The sequence below is a fragment of the Neopsephotus bourkii genome, unplaced genomic scaffold (genome assembly GCF_033783945.1).
Source record: "Neopsephotus bourkii isolate Nb327-2 ecotype Australia unplaced genomic scaffold, CSIRO-AGI_Nbou_v1 NB_867, whole genome shotgun sequence".
NCBI classification, from domain to species: Eukaryota; Metazoa; Chordata; class Aves; order Psittaciformes; family Psittacidae; genus Neopsephotus; species Neopsephotus bourkii.
The window spans coordinates 479,191-506,687 of NW_026901363.1; the positions used below are offsets into that span (position 1 = coordinate 479,191).

Below are 27,497 nucleotides of genomic sequence, written 5' to 3' on the forward strand. Positions count from 1 at the left end.
AAATCAGATTTTCCTTTTACAAAGTGAGGATTTTAATTTCTGTCAAGTTTACTTTTCCTTCGATATTTCCTATGCCAGTGGGCAGTGTCAAATGGCAAAGCTGAAACCCTAGAAGTCATCTGGGTGTGTACAGAGCTTACTTTTAAAGGCCGATTAGGTATTTATAAGTAAATTGAAAGTGTACACGAATACATGCAATATAATTGCTAACAATAGTTTTGTAGTAACAGCTTTGAGACACTGAACGTGACATTGTAGTTCTTAATGAGCTATCCATGCAGCAAGGTATGCATTTCCTATAAAATACTATTAAAAATCCCTATATTTAAAACCTTAAAATTTACAATACAATCAAACTCTTATATAGTGCCTCAGCATATGTATGATTGCTACTGTGTACAGAATTTTATACTATCTTAGTAGAAAATATTTACAACAGATTGGCCCCTTCCTTCTTCATTTAGGGTCTCCTCCAGGTCCTATGTGCTGCGTAGTTTCATCTATCCAAAAGAGGCTGTAATGCTTTAACGCCCTGTTCTTAATTTGGCAACAATCATAGCTGCCAGCTGTTGTGCATCTGTCATGTGGGGATTCTTTTCCATCACAGAAAGGACAATGCTTGGAGGGAAAATATTGCAGAGGTTCTTGTATGTTTGATACTGATGTTCTGGAATGATATGAGGTTCCCGTGGTTCCCCACATATCCCAATCCAGGGATTCCTCCAGAGCTGCTCCATCTTCTCAGGCATGCTTCTTACCATTACAGGTTCGTAACATGGCTGCATGAGGTTGTTACTCAACGGATAGGAATGGTAAGTGTAAGAGTCTGATGCACACGGTAATGGATCCCAGCTAGCATGCTGCTCTCGACAGAGAGGTGGTCGTCTCTGCCTCGTAGGGTTACTTTCATAAAGCCGTGAGTCAGAAATACTGTCCATTCTTGTCATGACCAAGGCACGGCTTGGTTGTGCAGTTGATGGATGAACATTTTGAGGCACAGGGTATTCTCCTGGACAACTGGACCGTGCTCCAACAACTGGATGCTGGGCATGGAGGCCTAAGTGGGAAACTGACTGTTTGCGAAGGGATTGCTTAGGCTCTTCACTTCCATAACTCTGAGCTCTATTTAAGGCTTCATGGTAACCATGGGAAAAAGGCTGAAGACGATTTTGCGATGGCAGTCTGTGGATCTTCACATTGTCTTCTGAACTGGCATCTGCTACACCCAGATACAAGTCATTGTAAGAGGAATAAGAATCATTACTTGTATGGCTTAAGCAATTGTCAGGACAGGGGCTTGAGTTTCTAGAATACATCCCCTGGTCCATATCAGCCCCGTAATAATCTGTGTTACGGACACTACTTATGCTCAAGTTGGAGAAATCACTGAGTAAGGAATAATAGCCATGGTCCCCCAATGATTCGTATTTGGGATACTGGTCAGTATAGCTAACTGAGGTGCCATGGCTATTGGTGACTAGTATAGGAGGATATTGCACACTGGACATATGTTCCAGTGAGGATTTCTGATGCATGAACTGTGAGGAACCTGGCACCGGGCTGCTTGCAGAGCGAGTATTTAATGCACCAGCTGCATGGCTTTTTGGTGGAGGGAGCGTTGGTACACTTAATGCAGAAACCAGAGACGGGACAGAGCTGGCCTCGGACTTCCGGGCTATTGATAACTTTTCCTCAGGCTCCACAGCTACTGATCTAATGCTTGGATCTGACTGACGTTTTGGGGCAATGCGTTTCACTTCAGAACTGATTTCTCCTTTGGAGCTGGATGGCCCTGTGCCACATTTGGCCAAGGCTCCCTCACTCATAGTTTTCACAGCAGATAATTTGGCACTTATTCGAAGCTCATCCGCTACTGACCTTTGAGGCTGGTTTGCCCGTTCTGGGTGGTAATATTTACATTTGTGCCCATAGGTGCACTTTTTACCTGAAAGAAAAGTGGGTTCAAGTTAAATAAACCAAAACCTAATCAGTATCACCAGCTGCTATCTTTTTTTCTTTATATCTTTCACCCCTTCTCAATGCTAGTATTTCTACTTTAACCCCCTAAGGAATAATTATACATATAGTATATACAGGCAGTCACAGACTCTGCTGCTTGCACCCATGTACATCACTGCATCAAGGGAAAGACACATCACTTTTCCTTCCTCCTGGCTCATGATTTCAATACTGACATCAGTACTCTATGCTATATAAAACAAACCAGCCCTAACACAATTTGTACAGTTCTGAATCTCCTTTCTTGCATACAAACCAGAAGAAAATGGCAAAAAGCTGCATTATCCACAAGGCATATCTGGTAATCCTTCATTTTCTGCTACACTTGTTTTACTCGTATGTGTATGAAGGATGTAAAAATGGATATAGTACGTGGATGGCAACATTAAAAATGGCACTTTTTTATTGTTCCAGTATGACAAGATGCTAACTAATTGCTTGCTTCACCTACCTTTGAATACAACCAATCAATCTGACTTGGGCACTTACCATAAGGACACGGTTGTTTCTTATGCTCAGGAATAACTGGCCTTTTCCTTAAGAAATTTTCAAGGCTTGGACCATGGCGTCCTAAAGGATCATCAGGAGGCATAAACCTAAGGGGAAAGAAATGAAATGCGAATTCCAGTTTCTACTGAGGATTCTGAACTCGCAAATTCCCTTACTTCTGAAGAAAAACCCCTTACTTGTCATTCACAAAAGAATACATCAGCAGCCGCTCCTCTATGAACTTCTTCCATTCTGGTTTTTCATTCTGAAGATCCCGATAGTTGTCATTGGATACGATGATACCATCCGAGTCGAAAGCAAGCTTCACTATGAATCGGTCATCATAGCAGACCACTCTTCTTCCCTGAACTCTTCGAGATGGGGTGAAAACAAGAATTTTCTCTTTCTCCAATTTACGGAGGATTTCTTGATCTGTAACAGAATTCCAGTTGAGCAACTTCAGAAACATTTCCAAGAAATGCAGCCTCTGAAATGTGAAACTTCCTCCCTCTTTTCTCACAATGTATTTTGTTATTATGTTCATATACAGTCCCCACTGTCATTAAGAAATACCTAGGTGCAAAGTTACATCTCTGCGGTTTCAAAGCACTGGCTAAATATTCAGTATTTAAGCTTCAAAACCATGCTACTCCTCTTTAAACAACCATGTACCTTTACTCAATCTTCCTGAACACGTCAAGAACTCGGATATTACTGTATGACAGTAGCCTTCTTGTTAGCCTGGAGTACATCCTAAGTACTTTCTATGGGTCAAAACACATGCTGCCTTTTCAGTGTTCAAGACAGTGGCCTGATACTACTTACTATACACTCACCCAGCAAGTAAGAATCCGTTCCTATATGTTTAACAATGATTTTGCTCATGGGAAAATTCTGACTACTTCTCAAAAGTGTTGAAATGATCCAGTAGTGCTACGAAAAACCAGCACTGGTTACAAATGCAGATACTTAAATGCTTGTTTCCTCACCAGTGAAGCTGTTGTGTTTTCAAATGAATAGTTGAGTGCACCATCACATCCACAGCTCAGTGTGTATCCCCATCACCAGTACCCATCAGCCCATTACACATCACAAACAGAACATGGTTATGTCTTAATGCAATACCTTTTTTTCTTAACCAAGGGGTCAAAGAAAACCTTGATCTATTACCTGTAATTGGTGCATCAGGTCGAGACTGTTCTTTCCTCCACGCAGGTACAAACACAGTGATATCTTTATGTCCTTTCTCCAGAAACCAATCCACAGCTAGTTGAATCCCCCGACAGGAAAAGCCTTCTTTATTCCCATGGCTGAAGAACATGCAAAGGTTTTAGAAACAGTAAGGACAAAAGGTAGATTTGGTTTGGGGGGGGTTGTTGTTTTGGGGTAGTGGGTTGTTTGGTTTTTTTATCCTTATATAAGAGATATAAAGATATAAGGGAAATGAAGTTTGTAAAGAGAGCTAAACCTTTGCATTCAACCAGCTTAAATAACTGGAAAAAGAACTGCCCAGAGATATTCAGCCATCAAATTACAGCAACCCCGCTACTTCAAACTCTAGAAATGGATAATTTCACTAGCTCAAAAGCAAAACCAAACCAAACTTGAAGAATTTTCACTTATCCAATGAAAAGTATCACTTTCCCCAACAAGTTGAGCTTGCCTTAAATACTACCATAGAAAGTTACCAGTAACAAAAAAGGAATGAACTGACAGAGCTGGCTGCCATGGGCACAGGTGCTTTTAAACATCCAGATCAAAATAAGATGTTTCCTTAATAGTAAAGGCTCTGTATTTTTTGTTAGGATTTTTTAAGAGAAAGAAATAACTCAAAAGCTGTTTCAGCCCATCAAAAATCTGTTTTCTGAAACACAGAGCACGACTCAAACACACGGCTTGAATTTTGTAAATGGCCTAAGAAGTTTCTGCAAATGAAATAACCAATATTAGAGTTTTGATAGGAACTAAGGACAGTATTAATTATGAATCATATTTAGTCTCCATTTGCATCATCAATAACTGCAGTATTTTTAAGCATGAGAGGTGTGTAGCTTTTGCACTTCTCACTCTGTAGAGCGGATGCTTCATAGTTAAGAAATTTGTATTTTTATCATTTAAGAAATTTGTATTTTTATCATTATCCTATGGACTATCTTTCAGAACTTTAACTTTGTCATTACTATAGAGCAACATCACAGATGATTGGCCCACAGCAAGATGTGTGCTCTTCTGTCTTCAGAACGTTATATAAAGTAACACTGAAACAGACCACAGGCAGACAGATGTAATACTATCTGCATCACTATGGGTCACTAGCCTAGTCCAGATTCTTGCAATGTAAATAATGAATACAGAAGCCACAATGTTTCTAAAGCATTTTTCTTCAGATTTTTGTACATTTCAGACTTTGCAGAATTTAATATCTTTTTTTTGATTTTCAAATGCTTCTGCATCTTGTTATGAGTTGGGCTCAATAACCCTATGGCTTCCTTCCAACTTGAGATATTCTATGATTCCATAAATCAGGGATCAGACTGAAGTTCTGCAGTAGTAAGGGTACAAACACTTCTCTCCAGCTCCTGGCACATTAGGCTCAGGAGGAGCTCAAGCACTGCAGAGATTGCAAAGTCAACAGGCCCAGAGAAAATGTTAAGAGCAGTATTGGTGATGCTGCTTTACAGAAACATCTTCTGGATAAATGCAGCACAACTTGGCACTGAAAAATCCTGTATATAAAATATTCTTATAGGATTTGGGGGGGTTTAATATATTTCAAATCTGAGAGTACTTAATTCACTCAAAGTATTAAGAAATGTATTCAATCTGAACTTTCTTAATACCTTAAAAAACCAAGATAACAGATAATAATTCAGACAAATTCAGAGCAGAAAGCTGATACTAAAGGAAATCTCTTGTTCAAACACTGCTGCAAGAAATCTTGGTATCACTGATCACCAAAGAGAATGTTTAAAGAAAATCATCCTTTCTCAGTGATAAACAAATGGCTGAACTCTACAGACATGTTTGGAAGTGGCATGGGACAAATACCTCTTGAATTAAGTGTTGACCAAAATGCACATGTGCACAAGTCTGAAGTTACAAGTGCCACAGCTGTGTGAGTCAGCACAATTAGATCATGCATACCCCTGTACTGACACAGCTGAACTGCTTTGCATTCTGAGCAGGCTTAATCAGCAGGAGCAAAAATACCCTGAAGTCAACTGTGTATCATCAGCATACATGGCATGGCATTTTACAAAGAACCAAGTTTTCCTCCCCTAATCGGTTGCCTTTGGACATTAAATAAATACTCAAGGACTTCAAAAAGATTAAACCCATGCACACCGAAGCACACTACAGCTAGACTGGTAGAACAAAAAGGTTTGAGGGGAGAACTTGGTCCAAAAAGGGGGTGAAAGGAATTGGAATACAGATTGCACATAAAGGTCTAACAACGTAATTAAAACCCTGGACTAGAGAGTTGATAAAAAAGATGGATTATCAGTGTAAGTATACTATATGACTTAAAATGACTTTGCCACCAATACTGATTTTTCTCATACATATTTTAGTGATTTATTCTTCTCAGATGTTGTGACAGGGTGACCTACCTCATAGCCACATTGCTTCCATCAATGACAATTGGCCTCAAGTTATCGCTGTTATCCACAACTTCATCTTCAAGTGACAGTTCAGGGCTTGCTATTTCCTTTGGGCAAGGGCCTCTTGGCACCAGAGTACTGGTGGTACTGCTGGCACTGCTTTGTCCCTCTGATTCACTTTTGTTGCCAAGTCTCACAAGCTCTGCCAGAACATCATTGATGAGCGCATCTGCTCCCAGTTTATTCAGTACAGCCTGGATCTGATCTCCTGCATACCCAAGCTTTAAAGCAAAATCCATTTTAGCTTGGTATTCCTTGTCCAAATTTGTTTTGCATTCATCTAGCTTCAAGTCTTGTGTGATACTGCTCTGTGAAAAACTTGGGCGATCCAAGCAAGGGGAGCGACAGAGTGGCCGATGTGGTTTAGTGGAAATCTCCTTTTCTCTCCACTGAGTATTGCTACAGCTGCTTCTGAAGTACGGTTGCTCAGGTTCACTTTCTGAGCTCGTCCATTCCTCAGATTCAGCACTGCATTCCCCAGCATCTTGTTCCACATTTCTGTCTCCTCTGGAGTGCCTCTTCTCCATTTTCAGCTTCCCCACCATAGACCAGGCCGTCATCACGTTCAGCTTCCAGCCAGAGCTCAGTTCTCTTTCATTTCCAAAGCCACCTGGAATTCATATTCAATTGCATTGTGTTGGCCAATTAAAGGTGGACACGAGGCTGGAGTTAATGTGCCTTGCTTACTGTGTTCTGGCATAAACAACACCAACATGAAGGTCCTTAAAAAAAGAAAAGAACAGAAATATTAGCTTCTGCCTAATTCTGAGGATTCTGTGAAATCCTCAGCTACAATGACCTGGTTTACAAGGCAGCAGAGGCCCCCAGTCATTCACATTACAGTGTAACACACTGATCAGAATAAAGCATATAATTATGTTGTCTCTTTAATCACAAATTAAACTCTTTTCCTCCCCTTGTTACTCTATGTACAAAAATGAGACTTCCCACACAATACGTCTGGAATTACTGGAGTAGCTCAGTAATATTTAAAGGTAATAAAGCAGGAAAGAGTGACCCACTGCTTTCAGCAGAAACCTCTTTCCAGCCTTGTACTGCAGAACAGCCTGTCTACGGCAGGAATAACTGTGTGAAGTTCCAGGGTGCATAAGATACAACACAAACCATTTCAGCCTCTTTCAGGAAGGGGTTACTGTCAGAACCAACTTCAGGTTACTACAAGCTGGCTGCTAGACTGTCCAGGTCACTAAAGAGATGCACAAAGGTTCTACATGTTGATCATCTTGTGCTGTTTATTGTACCTACTGCACTGGAAATTCCAAAATCATGGATGGAGATTTCTGCATTCTGTCAGCAAGGCAGGACAGACACTCCTTATTTTTGTGTTATACCAGAAGAAATATTGTTCAGGGAATTCTAGCAAGAGGTTTGACAAACGAGAAGATTAAAGTGACCTGGGAAGGGCTGAACTGACGTCATGGAGCCCTGGAAAAACAGTTTTTAAGAGGAATTGCACCTACAGCAGTTTTAGATAAAATGGTAAAGTAAGACTAGATAGAACTGCCTGTAAGTGGAGAACCTTGATTACTGAAGCAATCAGCTAGAGGTCTACTTTGAGAAAGCTGCAAGTCCCACTTGTGAGTAACAAAAAAGAATGATGGAATAGTCTTGCAGAAACCATCCCTTTGAATCCACTGTCTCATTTTGATAAAACTTGTTTCTGTTCAAGTCAGCTCTTTTAGATGTAACAACAGGCATAGAGAAGAAAGACTGAAAGGTAGAAAAATGAAAAGGTACCAAATGTCTGAAAGAGCTCAGTTGTAAAGCTACACTTAACTGCAGAGGCTCCTGTCAGCAAAGATGTCTTCCAAAGAGGCATAACAAGCATGATCCTGGATTTAAATAGCAACCACAGAAGAAAGACCTGTTATTGACAGCAGTTTTCCAATATACCTTTGCTTTTAACAGTATAGCCAGTGCCTTTGTGGTCTGACAACAGCTGGGGATGTGAGCTGGGGATGCATGAAAAGCTATTTCCCAGGATTCCTATGAGAATTTTTGTGACACAAAACAGGCACAACTTTGGCACTGGAACAGAGACTGGGTGAAGATGTGCTTTCCTAATAAGCTCCTCATGCACACAAAAAGAAGTAAAAAGAACTGAAAGTATAACTCGTTGTTTTGGGTTACTGGTCACTCGTGTAACTAAGAATAAATCTGTCTCTCTTCCATGTGCCTTTTGACTCTCTTCTCACATCTTCCACTCCTTCAGGCTATAAGCAAGCATTACAAGAAGACAAAATTTTCCTCAAGAGCACAAGCACTCAACCAAGTACATGAATTATTTATACACAGAACATTATAAAGTACACTATATCCAAAAGCTTTTTAAAAGCCTGACTCCTGTCTCCCCAGCAGACCACAGTGGCTCTTACCTAATTACTGTGACCTACCAAAACAGCAAATAAGAGACATATTCCCTTAATGTACAGCAGTGCAACTGCCTTGATGTACAGAAAATACCAAACCAGGGACTAAAAACAAGTATCAGAATCTGTCTGGGGGAGAAAGTTGTGTCTAGTGTAGGGGGAAGAAAACCATCTCTGACATTGGTAACCTTATCATTTATTGGCTTTTTCCTCCTTAAATACAACTTTAATATTTTTTTTCCATAGAATAAAGCTAAACAGATACTGAAATTAAGTGGATAATAATGGAAATGCTGAAATGCATCCATATATTAATGAATATTAGTGATGCAAAACAAATATAATACACATAAAACCAAAATCTCAAATATTCAAAGTATCTTCAAAATGAAAAACTGATTTTTTTTTCTTCTGAACAAACAGTTCAGAGGTTTTCCAAAGCATTATAAGCCACAAAAGAAAACTGAGCAAACCACCAGTGTGTGCATAAGTCAAAGATTATTCATTCTGAGTTTTCCCATCCTTTAGTTTTCAGACAATAAGATGCTGAAAACCACAGCCCGTAATACACCACTCAACTCTGACAGCCTTCTTCCTCAGCCATGTCCCTGCACTAAATGGTGGTTTTCTGTTGCCTATGAGGGATTCATAAGAGTATAAACACCCCCTCCAAAAAAAACGACAACCAAACAACTAAACCCAAAACTGTCCCAAAGTGAAGCAAAGATTATTAATCCTTGCAACATTTACACAGTAATATGTAATGAAATCTAGAATGACCTGAAACAGGCCAAATGGTAACAGTCTATAAGACTGCACTCTAATTTTGGCTCTTTAGCTACACATCCCACCTGGCTGTTACGAATGTACACACTGGTGGAGATGGTAGATACATACCCAGAATACAATGAACTTCAACATAGTGTTTTCAGTGACACTGGGAAGTACCTACCAATTAAAGGTAGGTATTTTAAGACTATGTATGTTTACAGATGAGCAATTTTAGGTAAATACCTTAGATTTCATTCTGATTTATTCATGTGCTTTGTTTGCTTTGGGGATAAAGATCTTCCATATTTTGATTGATTTACTTGTGACTCCTGAAGAGTGGCTGAGAGTGAATCACTCCCATCCGTAACACTACAGTGGGGGAAAAAAAAGGTTTAGAACAAAAAATACCCCAGAATATTCTAAACTCTAGTCCTAGTTCTCATGTCATGTGAAGCACAGTGTGAGTGAAAATTACTCCTGATGAACAGCAGGATTTCCAGCTGCAACTGGGTGGTTCTTAAGGAAACAAGAGAAGTACATAGGAAAGGTGGCCAGCTTGACCAGTAACTGTTAATGGTCTCAAAATCACTCCAAGCAATCTCAAATGCAGTGACCCTCACTGGTCCATGCTCTTTTTGTGATGCACAGACATGTAAACACATACACGCATGCACAGAGGGCTGCTGGTGTCCTTAGGAAATCAAGCTCATTAAAGAAAATGCTAAGCACATATCTAAAAAAAACCCTAAAAGGCCAAATTTTGAGTCAACCAACACCATTTTTTTTAATGAAGAACTATATTCTAAGTCCTTTGTGCAATATGGAATAAACCCACAGTTTCCTTGCACTTGAACAGAAATTCCAGTGTTGATCAGTTAGATTTCAGCTGTATACTTCCTGTTCTTTAGTATTAGGTATTCAAAGAGTATCCCCTGTAAATACTTAAGACACCATTATTATTGCAGTACTCTGTTTTCATTTGAGGTGATTTTCTCTCACATAGCACTAAAAGCAGTATATTTCCAACCCAAGTACTTGCCAAAATAGATGTATTTATTAATCAGCTTAATCTGGACTTGGGTTTTAATTCAGTCTCACATATAACCCTGTATTGCCAGAACTAAAACAAAGGATATAAAGAATTATTATAAAAGAAGATTGAAAATGCAGGTTATCAGCACAGTGCACCCCAGCTTACGAAACACTGCAACTAAGGAACACTTTACAATACCTGCAATAAGACTCGCTTTTACCAGGTTTACGTTCTCTTATAAACTCTTCAACGTTAATTCAAACTACAAGCAAAATATGTTCCTTCCCAACTGGAAATTAAATCAACTGTTCTCACTCAGAGAGACTATGATTATTTTTACAGTAATAATCCGGGTAAAACTGTCACTATCACTCCCACATTTAGATTTTTCAACCTCTTGTTGTTAATGCCAACTATACAAGTTTTGCTCATCATTCCCCCCCCCTTTCTTAGCTGCATAATAATGTATTTTATCTGCATATAAACTGATTTCACCATTCTGTTGCATTGTCCCAATTCCACATACACAGCTCTAGTCTTCTGCTATTTAACATCATATAAGCAATTCATCCTAAACTTCATCTACCCTTCCCTGAAAGTAAGATCTTATTTTAACCAGGCAGTTAAAGATCAGAGTCACATCTCAATAATCCTGAATTCAAAAACCAATTTAAATATAAACGAATTGTAATTCTAGGAACAATTTCTTTCACTGCCGCTGCATACTCACTTCTGTCACACGAAGAAAGCAGCTCAGCTACAATCCGTGGTAGGAAGCAGTGCTGTGTATGTAGGACTCCTCTCTGCCAGTCCTGAGCTGGGTTTACTATTCTTTGTTCACTAGTGCTAGATCGGTGGCTCTGTCCTGAAATCTCATTCTATGGAAACACCCACTTCTGTGACTCATCTTGGGAGTTTCTTGCCTTTTCTTTCATTCATGTCAGGCTTTGGTTGAAAGCCACTAAGCGGGAAATTTTAGCTGTCTCATCCCTCTCTTGCTTAGCAGTGGAAAGTATCTGGTCTGTGACGTCGTGATCACCATTAGCTCTCAAATACATGAGATGAGAATTAAAAATCTGCTAAAAAAAGAAATAAATTCTAGTTATCTTCAAGTTAGTTACAAACCAAAACACAGTGGTTTATAAGAAGTTCCTCTTCAGATCCATCTGTGAGCTTGTGAGGGAAGTGCTAAAAACCAAAAGGTCCTGTCTGTACCTAACATTGTAACTCATGGGAAAGTAAGTTTTTCCCCATTTCTTTAAACACCCAGCAGCACACAAAGCCAAACGGGTTTTGTCAATAGCTTGATAACCTGTTTTAGAATCAACTGCTGCGTTGACAGAAAATGAGGCACAGGCAGTGTTCAGATCCCATCTCTACAGCCCTGCACACTTCTGTCCAGAGAGCTCCTAGGAAACAAGTCAGCTTCACCAAAGCCTCTTCACCCTCAGCCAGTCACTCCATCTGCGCAGCTTAACTGTGCCACTGCATTCACCACCTTGGGATATTGTGGGATTTCTCCCTGTTCCTGGGTCAGGAGCACCAAAACAAAATATCCAACAGCAAGAAATAACAACAGCCCTTCCTCACACCCTCCAGATTGGAAATCAGACCTGTGACACTGCCTTCAGCTACAAAACCAGCACTGTGGTCTCTCCCTCCTTTCTTCACAGCTCTGAACAGTTCAGTCTATATATACTGTTTCCTGCTTTCCATGCTGCTCAGAGTCATAAATATCCCTTGTCAAATACATGCCATATGCTGTAACAAATAGCTATGGTTTCTGTTCAGGAAATCCCAAGTAGGTGCATACCCCAGTTCCAGCCATTAGCAAGGTGAGCAAGTAATCCCAGGTTACACACATGTGTATCCAGCACACACATGGCCAGCCACACAGATACCAGCAATCAGCACCCACACAAACACAAGCAGTACCAATGGCCTCATCTTGCTCCCCTCTCCGGCTGGTGAAGATGAAGGTCTGTTAGTGGGAAATATATACATATATAGATACATACATACATATTGGGGTTATGTGGCAAGAGTTTGGTACCAGGGGGGCTGCAGGGGTGGCTTCTGTGAGAAGAGACCAGGAGTTGCCCCCATGTTGAACAAAGCCCACTCAGCAGGCTCCAAGATGGACCCATTGCTGGCCAAAGCTGTGCCCATCAGCTGTGCTCTCTGCTGTTGGCCTGGACATGCTGTGCCTTTGATAGCCAGCTCCTCAGTTGCCTCACTCCAAAGATAAACACAAACACAGCCACTGAAACAGCTTGCTGGCTAGTTCAGCTTGGTATTTGCTAGCAATCATGTGCCAACATGTATATCCCCTACTTGCTCTCAAATGTTTTGTCAACATATTATAATTTTGACTTGAAATTCTTTTTAAAAAGGATTTAATAAAGTACAAAGTGAAAAATACAATGCAAAGAACTTAAAATCTGCATTAACGTACCTTTGTTGCTGGGTTTCAAGCCTATCTTTGTTACTAGTAACTGTATAAAGCACACACGTGGTGCACTTAAACTTGCAAACTTTCATGTTTTGTAAAGGAAATAGCTAAAGTCAACTTCTTTTCTAACACCACCATCAGGTCCCACATGTTTTTTTTTAATCAAACAAGTCACCACTGAATTTTTCTACAAGTGGAGTAAAGATAACAGTGAACTTTAGAGTGATACCCTGTGTGCAATATGCACCATCTGCATACGCACAGTGTACAAGACAGCATGTGCAAACCCATCATTTTTAAATAAAAGATCATTTGTATTTCACAGTTCACATTTTCCATATCCACATGAAAACAACTCCTGGCTTTGAATCTTCCTCCTTCCCACTTCAGGTGACAAAGCTCGTGATTTCTCTGATACATGTAAAAACAGTCACAACTGGTACTTCCCTGAGCAAACTTCCCCTCTGCAGCAATGTATGTATGCACTCAACTCACTGGTCTATTCAGTCTATGCAAATCTGCAATGGTAGAGTTTGTTTTTCCACTTCTCAGAAGTTCAAACACAACATCTTGCAGAATACTGACAATACTGAAGAATTTCTGATTTACATTATCAAGCAGTGGTAATACAACTGTACCTAAACACCTCAATCAGTTCCTATTCTATTCTAACCACACAGTCCCTGCCCAGGAGCAAATACAATACTTAGATGATGACATCTGAATTAATCAAGTGATAACTGGAATATCAGCAAGACCAGACAAAACATTTCTGTATTGTTTCAGTTCACTGAAACACCTTTAGAAGTCTTCTAAGCACACTAGGGGGTTTTATTGAGAGATCTTAAAGGGACAAGTGAAAAGAAATTGTGTTTAATATGCATGTGTGGAAACACACACATCAAAATAAGCTGTTAGGAAAGGATCTCAGTATGAAGTGAAAGACTGGATAAATGCTTTGGTGGATTAACAGAAACAGAAGACACAATCTCAGCCACCTCCCAGGCCATAACATTGAGAAACCTCTGACCTTCAGAGTCTGACTGTGTAAGGCTAAGAAGCAGCCAAGTCTGGGACAATTCCCAGATTTTGGACCCACATATCCAGGATAAATGAAAGCAGCATTTCAGCAGTTTTCATGGATTCAGCGTGAATTTAACGTCTTAGTATCTTATGTCTCTTCATTTCACTAACTTATCAATCATTAGCATGCTCCTCTGTATAGATTCTTCTCTCTAAGACAGGAATAGGCACTCTTCTGGAATTAAAAGCTGAATATTCAGGGTGAACTAAAATTCTTATTTAGCCAGAAGTTCAAGCAAAAGGAGGTAAGATCTGCAGATGAGAAATCTGTGAAGCAAGCAAACAGATCAAGCCATCTGAATTAACTCCACAGTTACATGGTATAGCATAAAGCCTGAAAAAAACCTGATGAGACTCTGGCACCCTTTACAGAAGGATGAGGAGAATAAAGTGAAGAGACAAAGTGACGATCTCACCTCTGCATATGAAGTTAGCCTGCAAACACAGTATACCTTTATCAGGGCAGTATCAGACTGAATAGTACAGGAGCAAGCTATGGATTACATTCAATCTAGTGCAAGCAATTCATGCATCATGTACAATAAATTGACAGCTTTCAGGCAGTCTTAGGATAATGATATCTTGAGCTCTATTTCTGGAAACAATAGGTGATTCATTGAGAATTCTCTATTATCTCATTGCCTTTATGCTCACTTTGCTCTTATGTGCACAGAAAAAAAAGTTACTGGAAAAAAGCACTAACCATCAGTTTACAAACCTATCCTTGTGGATCATTTTCAACTGCTTTGTTTTGTTATTCCACTTCTTTGGTTGGTACAGATGAGTTATCACCCACAGCATAATGAAATAACAAATCCACTTACAAGCAAAACCAGAACATTAAAAACATAAATCATTTTAGTAACACTCGATTTTACTGATAACTGCAAAATGGGAAGTGAGTGTGACCCAAAATCTTCTCAAAGCTGGAATAAAAGCTCATCTCGCAGATGAGAAACAGTAACACCGTGTGGCTCAGACTGCAGTTTGTTTAGTATGAGTTACATTCTCTCCAAAGACACACGAATATGAACACACACATACGGAGAGAAAAGAAAACCAGTACCAATTTCTGATGTGAAGATCTTATAACTCAGAAATACATATACCAGGGCTTTAATATTTTAATTCTCACGATGTTCACTGCTAAGCAACCAAGTTTCCTGACTGAACACCTCTTTTGGCACAGTCACGACTAGTGACTAGTAGAATTGATAATGTGATTCAGAGAAAAGTGTGAGGCAAAATCAGCTGTATTTTGTTCATAAAAGACCAAACTGAAAGCATCTATTTAATTTTGCTGGTATTAAAACTGAAGGAAAATGTCTGCTCAATAATAAAGTGCTTTAATGGCAATGAAAAATATTTGGGAATTACTTAACAATTACTATTCAAATGACAATGACTATTAAAGAGCTGGTGCTAGAAATACTCTATTCAAAGCCAGCTCCTTCCAGATGGCCCAACACAGTCAAAGAAGACAGGATGAGAGAATGGACTGAAGAACTTCCAGTCCCTTATGACACTCCCCTTCCACCAGCTCAGTGTGCTCTGAGCCATACCCTTCAAAGGGGCAATTCTATAGTGCACCCGTCTGTTTTGAGGAACAACTTTTACATTAAAAATATTTCATTAACTCTTTCAATCAACTTTTCACCGTTAAGCAGCTTTACTTGTGTTCTGCCATTCATTGCAGATGCTAAAACACAAAACTAATAAAGGGAAATATCAACCAAACCACAACTATTTTCTCAAATGTCTCTCACCTGGATAATAAATACATATGACAGTGATCCCATAGTAAGTATTTTAAGGAGGGGGAGGACTATTTGTTATCTAACTGAACACTGATACATGAAATGGTAACATTTGGGGGAGTTCCATATGCACAATGAGGAATAAATAGTGCAGATTTCTCCTTTGGTATTTCTTAAACTGTCAAATAAACATCTTAAGAATTAAAAAAAAAAGGTGGCATAGTCTTTTATTACAAAAACAAAGTTATTCCCTCCTTGTCTTCAATGTGAATTTTAATGTTTTACTATCTTACATCTCTTCATTTCACTAACTTATCATTAGCATGCTCCTTTGTATAGATTCTTTCCTGTTATACAGGGAGAGGCATCTTTCTGGAAGAAGGCTGTTCTAAACAACAGCCAAGTCTTTGACTACTGTGGCTATTTCTACATCAGCAGCAGCTGAGTGAAGTACACAAAGACGTCCAGCCAAAATCACTTCCACATAGCCAACTCAGGCATTAACAGCAAACACGAACTGCATAAACCTCGCATGATACTGAGTTACTTGTTCTACAATACATGAATGAATGAAACCTATTCTATCATCTTCACAACCAAACAGGTAAGGCTGGTATACTACAGATCTACAACAGCTATGCCATGTGATTTCAGTGTAGACAGTGTATAAGCCTACGAACACAAAAGCTGACACCTTCCTGGTAATACACATACTGATTACAGTAAATTAAGAGACTAAAACCATGGAAACAATACGAGCAGCGACCAAGGAAAAGAAAAGTCTTTTGAAAATGATTCAGTATTCAGATACTACATCCAACAGGAGCTCCAGCACTGCAGTGTGCTACAGCACAGACTAGTGGTTACACTAAAGATGCATTTGCTCTCTGAGCACGTTTCCATGCTCTTTAAAAACTCCAACACACAACTGATTTCCATTTTAAAGACATGACCACTTGGGCCTGAAGCGCACACACAACCCCCCCAAAACCCGAAATGAACTGCAAACGTCTTCCGGATTGTGACAAAACAGAATTTAGCAGGCAGGAGTTATGTCAGAGCGCACAAAGAGCATCCCAAGGTGCACCGATGACACTGGGCTTTGGCTTAGCCCTTTGCTTTGAAACTACATACCTAGAGTGTTCATGAAGAAAGTGACACAACTGAAAAATCCGTGTTTTCATGGCACTGAAGCCACAGCCTTCTCATTGTATCCTCATTTTAGGAGCAGTGCAGAGATTACACACTCCTGCTTGCTGCTTTGAATATTTTCTGAGCTAGTGAGCTATTTCATCTACTGAGAAAGAAGCTCTTAAAGCTGACAAAGCCTATGAGTCACAAATAAAAATGGTAGCTTTTCTCATTCTAATTATACACTCAGGTCACACACATCTGCTGGGACAGATTCACAACTGAAGAAAAGCAGAAAATATTCCAAAATTAACATTTGGGTATTTCAGAATGGATTCAAAGAGCAGAGCTGCGCTGCGTGACGTGATGTGCAATTATCTTTTGTCCTCAATAAAAAGGGCTGGTGATTTGTAGCGTTTTGCCTCTGTGTTTATACACCTCGAACCACTTGATTTCCATATTTATCATGACTTTAAACAGAGATAACGGGAATCCATTACAGTTTACACATGCATACCAAAATAATACATATGTTGTAATTCAACAGGTATTAATCACTTTCACCATTTGGTTTTTGATCCTTAGAATGAATTACATGTTAGCATGACACATGTGGCAGCTCAGTATATTTCATGTGCATTGACAGTGTCAGGTGTTGCAGGACCATCTGAATACGGGAGAAAATGGGCTTTGTAGACAATTCTCCTATTTAAGTTGGCCATTTTGAAATTAAAGCAACTCCAAATGTGATACTTTTGCAAAAACAACATTTGTAATCCGTAGTCACAGTTTCAAGTGCAACTCTCCATCGTGTCAACAAGAGGGTATGACCAAGCACTCTGAATTTACCCAGCAGGACTGGGAATAAAGAACTCTGTCCTTTTTTTCCCTTTAAAACTGTATTTTAAATAGTTTCATTGAGATTGTTTAAGAGCTTTTGTACTTAGCAAACAACACTCATATAAACATCAAACCATTGCCAGATGTACAGCATTCTCTGATACAGCTTCCATAAAAAGTCCCAAATACATACCAGCCACCTGGTGAAGGAAAACAAGTGTATCAGGCTTTCGCCAAGGTAAAGGCAGGTCGGAGGAGCAAGGAATCTTCCTATTTAAAAGGAATATTCTTATTATAACTTAAAATGAACACATGTTCAAATACTTTTTTGTACTTTTGAATCTTATAAATTAAACCAACGCATCCCTCTGTTGTAGAAGAGATGGTCTAAACCAAAGACCTGAGCACAGATCTGCAGCTCCTTTATACTTTTAGAGACATGTATAATCAGTATTCCCAGAGCATGCACTAAGTCACACAGCACTTTTAACAGAAGCATTAAAATGGCAGATCAGAGTTTTTAATCCCTTGATAACTAAAGCCATATAAATGACAGCATTTTGACTCAGTTTAATGGGTTTTTTTCTTACCTCACTATGCAATGTCAGTCTCAACATCCTAATGGGAAGTTTCAACACTGTCATTTTGATGAACAGAGAAACCTCAAGTTTACACTAATTGAAGGCCTGATGTTGTGGAGTCTTCTATCAAGCCAAACTCAGAACATCAAGAAAAAGATTTTACTTTTTCTATTTACTGTAACTTCTCTGAAATACAACACTACTTATTGTAGTACTATATAGTAGTATATACTTATTATTGTAGTAGTATATACTTATTCTACTTACTGTAACTTCTCTGAAATACAACACTAAAGTCTAAAGTGAAGTGCTGGCTGGTAATACCTTGTCCTTAATATTGAAGCCACAACTGAAAACCAGCCTGCTGGTTATGACTATCATAACTTTTACTTCGAAGCTGCCTCCTTTCTGAGTCAATTCAGGTGTCGTATTATAAAAGAAGAAAACAGAATTGTCATTCCTGTTTCTGCATCTGTCTCCCTCCTTTAAACACCTTTGCAGTAGAACAGTAAGGAATGTGACTTAGCACACTTCTGCTACAGAGGCAAAGAACAAGGGAAGATCTTCATTGTTGATTCACCACTTAAGATGAATGTAGCCATCACCACCACCCAACCCTGAAGGGGATATTCTTTCTTACCAAATGCTTAGGGAACACTTGTAATGGCAGAAGAGGTATAGCTGTGCAGAGGACTGAACTTGAGGAATCCAAACTAAGCTTTACCTTTCTGATCTTCTGAATATTTTTGTGCCTACATCTGTCCTGTCTACACAGAGCAGTAATGGGAAAAAGAAAACACCATACACACAGAGATAGATATGCCCATATATATATATATATATATATACGTACCTTGTGAATCTTTCAATGTGTCACTTGATACATTTCACAGACCAATTTAGAAAAGTAAAGAGTTCTTCCAAATGCTGCTAAAGCTTAAGTCACACACTTGTTCGTCCTCACCAGCTTCTTGCCCACTGTCCCTGAAATCCCTTTCCCACGACTGACTCAGTTTAAAACAAAGGATGCCTGCTGTGTGAGAGCTATGGCAATTCAGGGCAATGATATAAGGTAAGCCACTGCATTGGCAGATCATTCATTTTCAAATCTGATGAGACTGTCTGCAGGTAGCACACCTATATTCATGCAAGCTTGCCATAGAGACTTAGCCAAAACCCCTAAGCCAGAAACTTAACTTGTCCATGACTTCCTACATTATGAAGAGGCTGATGGGCTCATGTATGCCAGCTGGAAAAGAACTGGGTGGGGAGTTTTTGAAGGGGGAGATAGGGGCAAAATGCTTGTTTTTAAACACTGATCAAGTTTCCAGTGCATCTCCAAAAAATAATTGCCCCTGTGCAAAGGGGAAGAACATCTTGCAACTCAAAGGCAAGAATGAACCCTTATGGTAGACAAAAATATCTTATACAAGCATTGCTGAGCAAAAAGGAATTGTGCTGCTACCCCCTAAGGACCGCAGTTTCTCACTTTCCATTTCAAGTGATTGGTGTTTGGCTGGACCAGGGACCAAGACATCAGAGAGCCACAGTGTCATTCAGCAATTACAAGACATTCAGCTGAATTACATCAAAAAGCCACTACTTATTTCCAAGACTGAAAGTTAAAGAACAGAACTCTGCCTTTTAATGGTCTTTTTTTTGAGCAAAATTAAATACTACAACAATTCCAGTGATCGAGACATAAAAAACAAACCCAAAAAACTTCCCAGATCTGCCAGAGTCCCAGCAGGTCACAAAGTTACAGATAGGTTCTTGGTTGACCGCAACTGAATCTCTGTTGTTCAGCTTAGTGGAAATAGGACTGACTTACTGTGCTATTGTGCTTAACCTGCCCACAACAAGCGAGACACTAAACAGAAAAGTACTTTGTTCCATCAGAAATAAGACCTCCAAGAAGATGCTCAGAACTTCATTTTTCTAACTCTCCTCAAACTGTAGTATCAACACACAAACACTGGCTGACAAGTGGACTGAACATCTGTGGTGCTTTTCCATGGCTAACCTTTCCTGAAGGATTCAGAAATTAATTTAGAGATCATTTCAGAAAATGCCAGAAAAAAACCCCAACATGAACCTGTTAACAGACAACAGGCAAATAAGTATTTTGATTAGCTGACAGTTTCAGAAACCACGGCCACTTCTGAAGATCCAAATAAAACCTGTTAAACACTAAAGTCAAAGCAGATTTGGAACATTAAATAAAACAACATATTCTTTGCTCCGCAAAGATGTGATGAATCCCTTGCTCCGGTGATGACTACAGGATTCAATTAAAAACATATACTAGAATAACAATATCCTAGAACAGAAGCCCTGGTAGGAGGATATGCATCTTCATCTTGTTCTTAGCACATCGTGGAGTTTTGCTAAACTGAAAACTTGTACTAAGATACTCCAGTATCACCTCCATGTTTGAGGTATTCTAAATGTATTTCAGTAAATACTTCAAATAATCACTGCTATCAGTATCAAACTACACATAAAAGCACGCTGTGTCTAGCATGTCATAAATAGAGGGCTTGAAATGGCTTGTGAAGGAGTCAACTTCAAATCAAGTGCAAACTGAAGAGAAAGACAAAGGTAGTACACAATCTAAGCATCTTACCTCGAACTTAATTCATTTGCAACACTCGTAAGTGCAAATTCTAAGGGACAGAATGGACATAGTTGGAATTATAAACACAGAAAGTGGCATTTTAGCTGTCTCTTTATGTCTGTGATTTGCCTCTGGAGTTAACAGATTGCTTCACCTAACAGGTAGTGCTGAGCAAACAAGTACAAAGAAGAGGCCAGACTTCTGAAGGGAAGGAAATTGAATATTTCTGTCACATCAGGTGCTCAACTGTAGTTCCTAAACCAGGAAAATAAAAGAGAGAAGGAGACGGAGAGGAGAAAAAAGTAGACAGTAAGCATGCATTCAAAAGAAGGTGCTCTCACAGTACTACAGTAGTTCTTTCCACCAACCTTCTCTATAATCTCAAGCAGTTTCAGCTGGCATTATTGCTACTCAAAGTCTGGTGTCCCTATCAAGGCAACATTTACACTTCAGTTGATAACGTTACATAAAAAGATCACTTGTTAGCAGTTCTTTATAGACTGAGATCATGTGTTCAGATCTGAAAGCAAAGTAGTGCACTGGTTCTGCTAATGCACATTCTGATAGAAGGCCATTTGGTACAACCTACTCTGCAGATCTAAATGACTCATTAATGCTCTGGGAAGAAAAAAAAAAAAAAAGGAGTTGTGTTTGCAGCTAAGCTGAAGACACATCAAGGATGTGATGCATCTTATCAATTTACACTCATTCTAATTTTGCAATTGAGTATTTAGAATACTACTTTGATAGACTAAACCAAATGTTCCTTTAAACCAAAAATCTCATCCGGAAGCAATCCTTGAGAAACCTGAAAAACGAAGGGTATTCATGTCTGAAAAGGTCTCAACACACTGGGTGGACCCTCACATGCTCTGCCACCACCAAGAGGCAGGATGTCCTCAGTTGGTAAGACAGATGCCTTCTGATAAACTGAAACCACCACTTCACAAGCTGCTAAAAAAGTGACAAGCAGACAGACACCTCGCTTGGGAAGTATCAAACAGCACCTTTGTGGCAAGCAGCAAGAGAAGCTCAAAGGCAGCTTGTGATTAGATTTTCACACCTGTTACTCTGCAGAACCAAAGTCAGCCTATCACTAATTAGGTCTGCTCTGAGCACAGTGTTGCACTGGATGAACTCCTGGAGTCCAACCCAAAGTGATTATTCTTTTATTCTAAGATTCTTTCATTCTTAGCATGATAACACTACACATTTCTAAGGTGAAGAAGCTGGAAACTCATCTTCAAGAAGACAAGAGAAAAAGCCTACTGCTTTGCTTTCAAAAATGAAAGCTGCAAATCCCTACTCTCCAGCAACTGCATCTCTCCCCTTCTAAAGAGAGATCTATGTATGGATAAGGCCTGAGAGAGGGGTCTTTGTGTGGTGGGTTCTTCTGGTTTAGGGGGGTGGTTTTTATTAGTTTTTTAAATCTGGGCAATCTAGAAATCAGAAAAGACTTGGCAAAGAGTCTGAAATTAGTGTTTTATCTTCAAAAGGGGGAGGGGGAGTACAGAGGGCAATCGCTTGTGGGGTTTAGTTTAGCTTTGACTTCATGTGATCTGGCTGAGGTGTCTGTGGGCTCATTACATGAGTTAAATTCCTTGTGGATGTCCCTACTAACAATAATTAATAGTCTAAACTTGGCTTTAGCCTAAGTCTGTCCATTACAGCACTCCTCTCCAGACAACTGGAATAGAAGTTGACTTCCATAATCACAACAGACACTAATCGTGAAGAGTCAACTCTTTCCAGATAGACTGCATGTGGAAAAAGAGCTCTTCTATTTCAACTATGGAACCAACAAGCACCTTGGCCTATGGCAGGACTTGTAAAAGGCTTTAGTTACACTGCACCATGAGATCCTAACGAAACTGCAGAAGAGGCACACAACAAGCCATGCAAAGCCTGGGTTTTATTTTGACATGGTGATTCAACTTGCTTTGCTACCAAACAATGTCAAAAACAACTCATGTAAGAAAATGAAATACAACAGCTACCTTTAAAACACTCTGCTTTCAATATAGAAAGAAGGTATAGATTTGAAACAAAACTGATGATGAAGAGTTCTCCTTATGGCCAATCTCATTAGGAAATTGTTCATCTCAGAACAGTAAGACCATTTCAGGAGGTGCTCTACTGCTTACGTCTGCACTTTCAAATGGTTCCTACATTTGAAATGTATCAAACACAGTGCTACATATCATGGCTTCAGAAAGTGGTTGTGGTATTCTTACTTCCAGATGGATTCTCTGTGTTAGCATGAATATATTGTATCCACTACAGCTTATCAACAAAAGGGGACAAATCACGAGAAATGAAACACAAACAGTAACAAATGTAAATAGTTTTTAACTACCAGTATTTTTATTCAAACATGCTTTTCATCTATAATGCCTAGGGAAAAAAAACAAAACCTTTTACAATGAACTCACCAAAAATGTAAGTTTCTATATATAATATATAGAAATATATATTTGTCCAGCCATGTACACATGGCTTTTCAAGGCCTTTTATGTCTTGCAGATTCCATGATCAAAAGAGGACAGTATTCTCAGGGATGTGTGAGGTCTAGATAGCATTATAGCCATATATATATATACAAATATATATATACATACACATTTTGAGATAGATAGACAAATCAATATCAAACTAATTTGTAACGTGGCAAGATCTGGAAGCTTCTTCTGAGTTGATAAATTGCATTTCTTCACCTTTTGAAGCCTTGCTTCCATCCTGAACTCACCCACTGCCTTCCTCATTCCCAAAAGCTCCAATGCTCTTGAAGTAAACAGTGCAAGTGACGGAAGCAATTTGGTCTCTTTCTACTATTTAGAGATCTATAGTAGAACTGTAAGTGTCTACCAAAATCAGTTGCAAACTGTAGGAAAGTCAAAACCAGTATATGTCTACAATGGAGTAATTTGCACTGGAAAAGGCATCCGCAAGGACTAAGCAACAGAAAGCCAGAACTTACCTCATCCCCAGCAGTTGACAGTAAGAATTTACCTTCCTACTAGTTCATCTGTATATAAAATGCCATTGGCATCCATTCACCCTCTTAACACTTTCTGTTTCCATTCTTTCTGAATAGAGAGTTTGGATGCCTTTGGATTTTCCTTTTTAAGTACATCTTAAAGAGGTCACTCCCATGCAATTGTCTCAGGAAGCTTTACAGATGGCTTCTAATAAACTTGCTGAGCATTAGATCACATTTTAAAAAACAAACGGATCACAAGTCCAGAAAACGTCAACAGCCACAGGATCGACAGATGGGAAACTTGACAGTGAAGAAGACAAGACATATTCCAACAGCAGTCAAACTGCTCCAAATTTGAGGATGACCTTGACATGCCCACTAACCCATTTTCCCAGCAAAAAGCAAAGATAATTTTATACGTGACATTAGCTACACTTGTGAAACACACCTTTCAGTTCTACATACCACGGTCCATTTATAACACCTGACAATCAAAAGATCTCTCTCATCAGCAAAGGATACCTCGTATACAAAAATGACTACCTGATATTACATCCATTTCAATAAACAAATATACCAAGCATAAGAAATCAGATGGATGTGGAATGCTGCACATTCACAGGCACACAGAACTACTGACAGGCGTAACGGGAATTCATAAATGACCAGTGTTTTAATTCTCTTTCTATTCCTACTTCACATTTATGACAATAGATGCTGATCACTGAAACACATTCCAAGATGAAAAAAGGTAAAGTATCACATGTATCACAATAAACCCAATTTAATTTAGATCCACATTTATCAACTCAAGACGACATAACATAGCTACTGATTCAATTTTACTGTTTGCTAACTTGCACAAGGAAACACAGAGCTCTTGTGAAATACATACCCCGAAGGTTGAAATGCCAATTTGAAAAGCAGACAGCTGTGAAAATAGCATTTTAAAAATAACTGATTAAAAAAAGTATCTCAACCTCATGCATACTGCAGGCAGTGACCAGTTCCTCAGTCACTTTTGCATTATAAAGCAAAACGGAAGGATACAAGCAGGATCATCAGTACCCTCCACAACTGCCTTATTTCATCACCTTTCGTTAATACAAGCTCCTTGCTACCCTTCTCATGCTGACACCGCACACCTTCTCAGCCAGCGTGCTAACGCAGCTTTCGCAACCGCTCCTTGGCACTCACAGTTGCTAAATGAAACCAGACGAATTCCCCGCTCCGTACCCAGCTGGCTAGGCCACCTCAACCGTGCAGCCACCGCAGGCAGGTCCCCGCGAAGGCCCCGGTGCCCTCTCACCCAGGCAGCGCGGGCCTCAGAGCGCCAAGGCCAGCGGGCACGCCGTGGGGAAGCAGCCGCCTCTCCCCGTGCGCGCAGGGCGGCCGAGGCACCCCCGGGGTCGGGAGAGGCAGCGGCGGCTCAGCAGGGGACCGGGAGACGGCAGGAGGCCGCGCCTCGACTGCGGGGAGGCCCGGAGAGCACCCGGCGGAGCGGCAGGGGGCGCGCTAGCGGCCTCCCGCAGCACGCACAGCGCCTCAGCCGTGCCGCCGGGGAGGAGGAGGAGGAGGATGAGGAGGGGGAGGAGGAGCGGGCTCCCCCATCGCCCCCCGCCCTCCCTCACCACCTACCCTTGCCCCCCCACCCTTCCCAGCCGGGGCCTCACCCGCTGCTGTCGCTGCAGACACCGCCCGCGGCTCCCTGCGGGATATGGCGGCGGAGAGGCGAGGGACGGCGCGGCTCGGCGCGGCCGCGGCACGGGCCCCACTCCGGCCGCTCCCGCCGCATGGAGGGGGAAGTGCAGGCCGGAGCGAGGGGAGAGGAGCGGGGCGGAGGAGCAAGAGCCAGGGCGGGACGGGATGAGGAAGGGAGCGGAGGGGGGCGGCTCAGCAGCGCCGGCAGCCCGGGGGCCGCTGCCTCCACCTCATCGCTGCCTGCGCCTCAGCCGGGCCAGCGCCGCTGCCCGGGCGCCGTTGCCTAGCAACCGCGCGCAGCCCCCGCTGCTGCAGGCGCCGGGCTGCTCGCGGCGCCCTGCGCGCTCCCGACGAGGTGGCGCACGCGCAGCGCGGCACGCGGCGGCCGCGCGCCCCAACCCCCCTTCTCCCCCCCCCCCCCGAGTGCTCAGTGGAGCTCTTACACACTGCACGTAGTGAAGGAGTAACACACACCCTGCGCATGCTTTCGGCTTTGAACAACGTTTTACAGACCAGATGCTCTGCAGATCCCCTTATCGGTTTCAGTGGTGCTGGTAACTGCGCTCGGCTTCCCAAAGCTTCCAGAAACCGGTGTCAGCTTTCCCTTGAAATATGCAGTGAGCCAGTAGTGGCCCAGTTGTAGGAAAAAACCTTGCAAGTGTGACTTGAGTAGAGGTGGAAGGCTCAAAACCCCAATAGCATAGAGAAAGAATCCACGTTCATTGTAAAAAATCAGGAATTTAAAGGAACTTTCACATCTTGGGAAGCACCATTTTGACTCATCTGTTTCCAGATGCTTACATTTGACAGCATCCCCCCCCCATTGTACTCATGGTAACTTGTATCTCACCCAGCAGTACATAGAATCAACCAAGTTGGAAAACAAGTTTAAGATCATCAGGTCCAACCTTTACCCCAACACTGTGAAAGCCATCACTGACCCATGGCACTGAGGGCCTCATCTACACGGTGTGTGAACACTTGCAGGGATGGTGACCCCAGTACTGCCCTGAGCAGCCTGTTCCATACCTGATCACCCTCTCGGTGAAGGAATTGTTCCTAATCTCCAATAAACCTCCCCTGGCACAGCTTGAGGCTGTTTCTTCTTGTCCTACGGCTTTGTTGGCTGAAAGTTACACTGATAAAATATTGAGGAATTTGGCAGCAATAGCAGCAGCAGCATATAAAGGACTGTATTCTCCAGTCATGGGGAGACAAAAGGATGCTACATTGCCAAAACCAGGGAGAGTTGAGAGGATACAAACAGCAAAGAAGATTCACAGTACTTCAAAGGCAGCATAGGGAGGAGAGCACTAGAAAACAGATTGCCACAGAGAGCAAGAGAATAGTAAAGAGTGGATTGGAGAACACAGCTAAACCAAAGAGGGGACAGGGGGAACAAACCTGCCAATCCATGCTTAATGAAAAGTAATATTTTTTGCTATTAAATCATCCAATTTTTTAGATAAATGAAGGTCTGACACTGGAGTCTGCATTCGTTCCAAATTCCCATTTACTTCACTAGGAATTGAAAGCGTTTTTGAAGATGAGTAAGGCTGTTATCATCAGGGGAAAATGAGCAGAAAGCCGCAATGCACTGGTCCTGATGTCATCCTTGAGTGCTGAAAGTTTTTATGACTGACCTGATTTCCCGGATCATTTGTTTCCCCTGAGTGAAAGCAGGACAAACTGCATCTCTGGGGAGTTTCAGCTCCTCACTGCCTGGCACAGGGGCTGATGCGCATTACAGGACATTGATCACTCAATGTCATTTGTGTAAGAAAACAAAATTCCCACTGATAAGACATTTGCTGCCTCAGTTCCACCACCCCAACAGCTCACACTGGCTGCTTATTACCTCACACTCCAGTTTGCCAGCTTCCCAGGCACAGATATTCACACATGAGGGGCACCACTTGCCCTTTAGCCTGCAACTGCAGATGCAACTGATTCAAGATATTCAGTTCTATGACCATAAGCCCCAACTCAAG

The 27,497-nt window shown here is 40.9% G+C and overlaps 1 protein-coding gene across 6 annotated transcripts; it reads right to left on the reverse strand.

Moving 5' to 3' along the window:
* On the reverse strand, positions 1-25,842 carry ZC3H12B (zinc finger CCCH-type containing 12B). Of its 6 annotated transcripts, none has more exons than XM_061356704.1 (7): positions 25,479-25,842; positions 6,120-6,892; positions 3,679-3,818; positions 2,706-2,940; positions 2,509-2,615; positions 1,879-1,945; positions 988-1,216 (listed from the first exon to the last, which is right to left on the reverse strand). In XM_061356704.1, the coding sequence occupies exons 2-7, from the start codon at positions 6,728-6,730 to the stop codon at positions 1,135-1,137; spliced, it is 1,242 nt and encodes a 413-aa protein (XP_061212688.1). In that variant the 5' UTR covers positions 6,731-6,892; positions 25,479-25,842; the 3' UTR covers positions 988-1,134. The 6 variants fall into 6 exon arrangements, with proteins under 6 accessions (XP_061212683.1, XP_061212684.1, XP_061212686.1 ...); XM_061356703.1 differs by having other exon boundaries at positions 988-1,219; XM_061356699.1 differs by having other exon boundaries at positions 1-1,945.
* Positions 25,843-27,497: the final 1,655 nt, after the last annotated feature.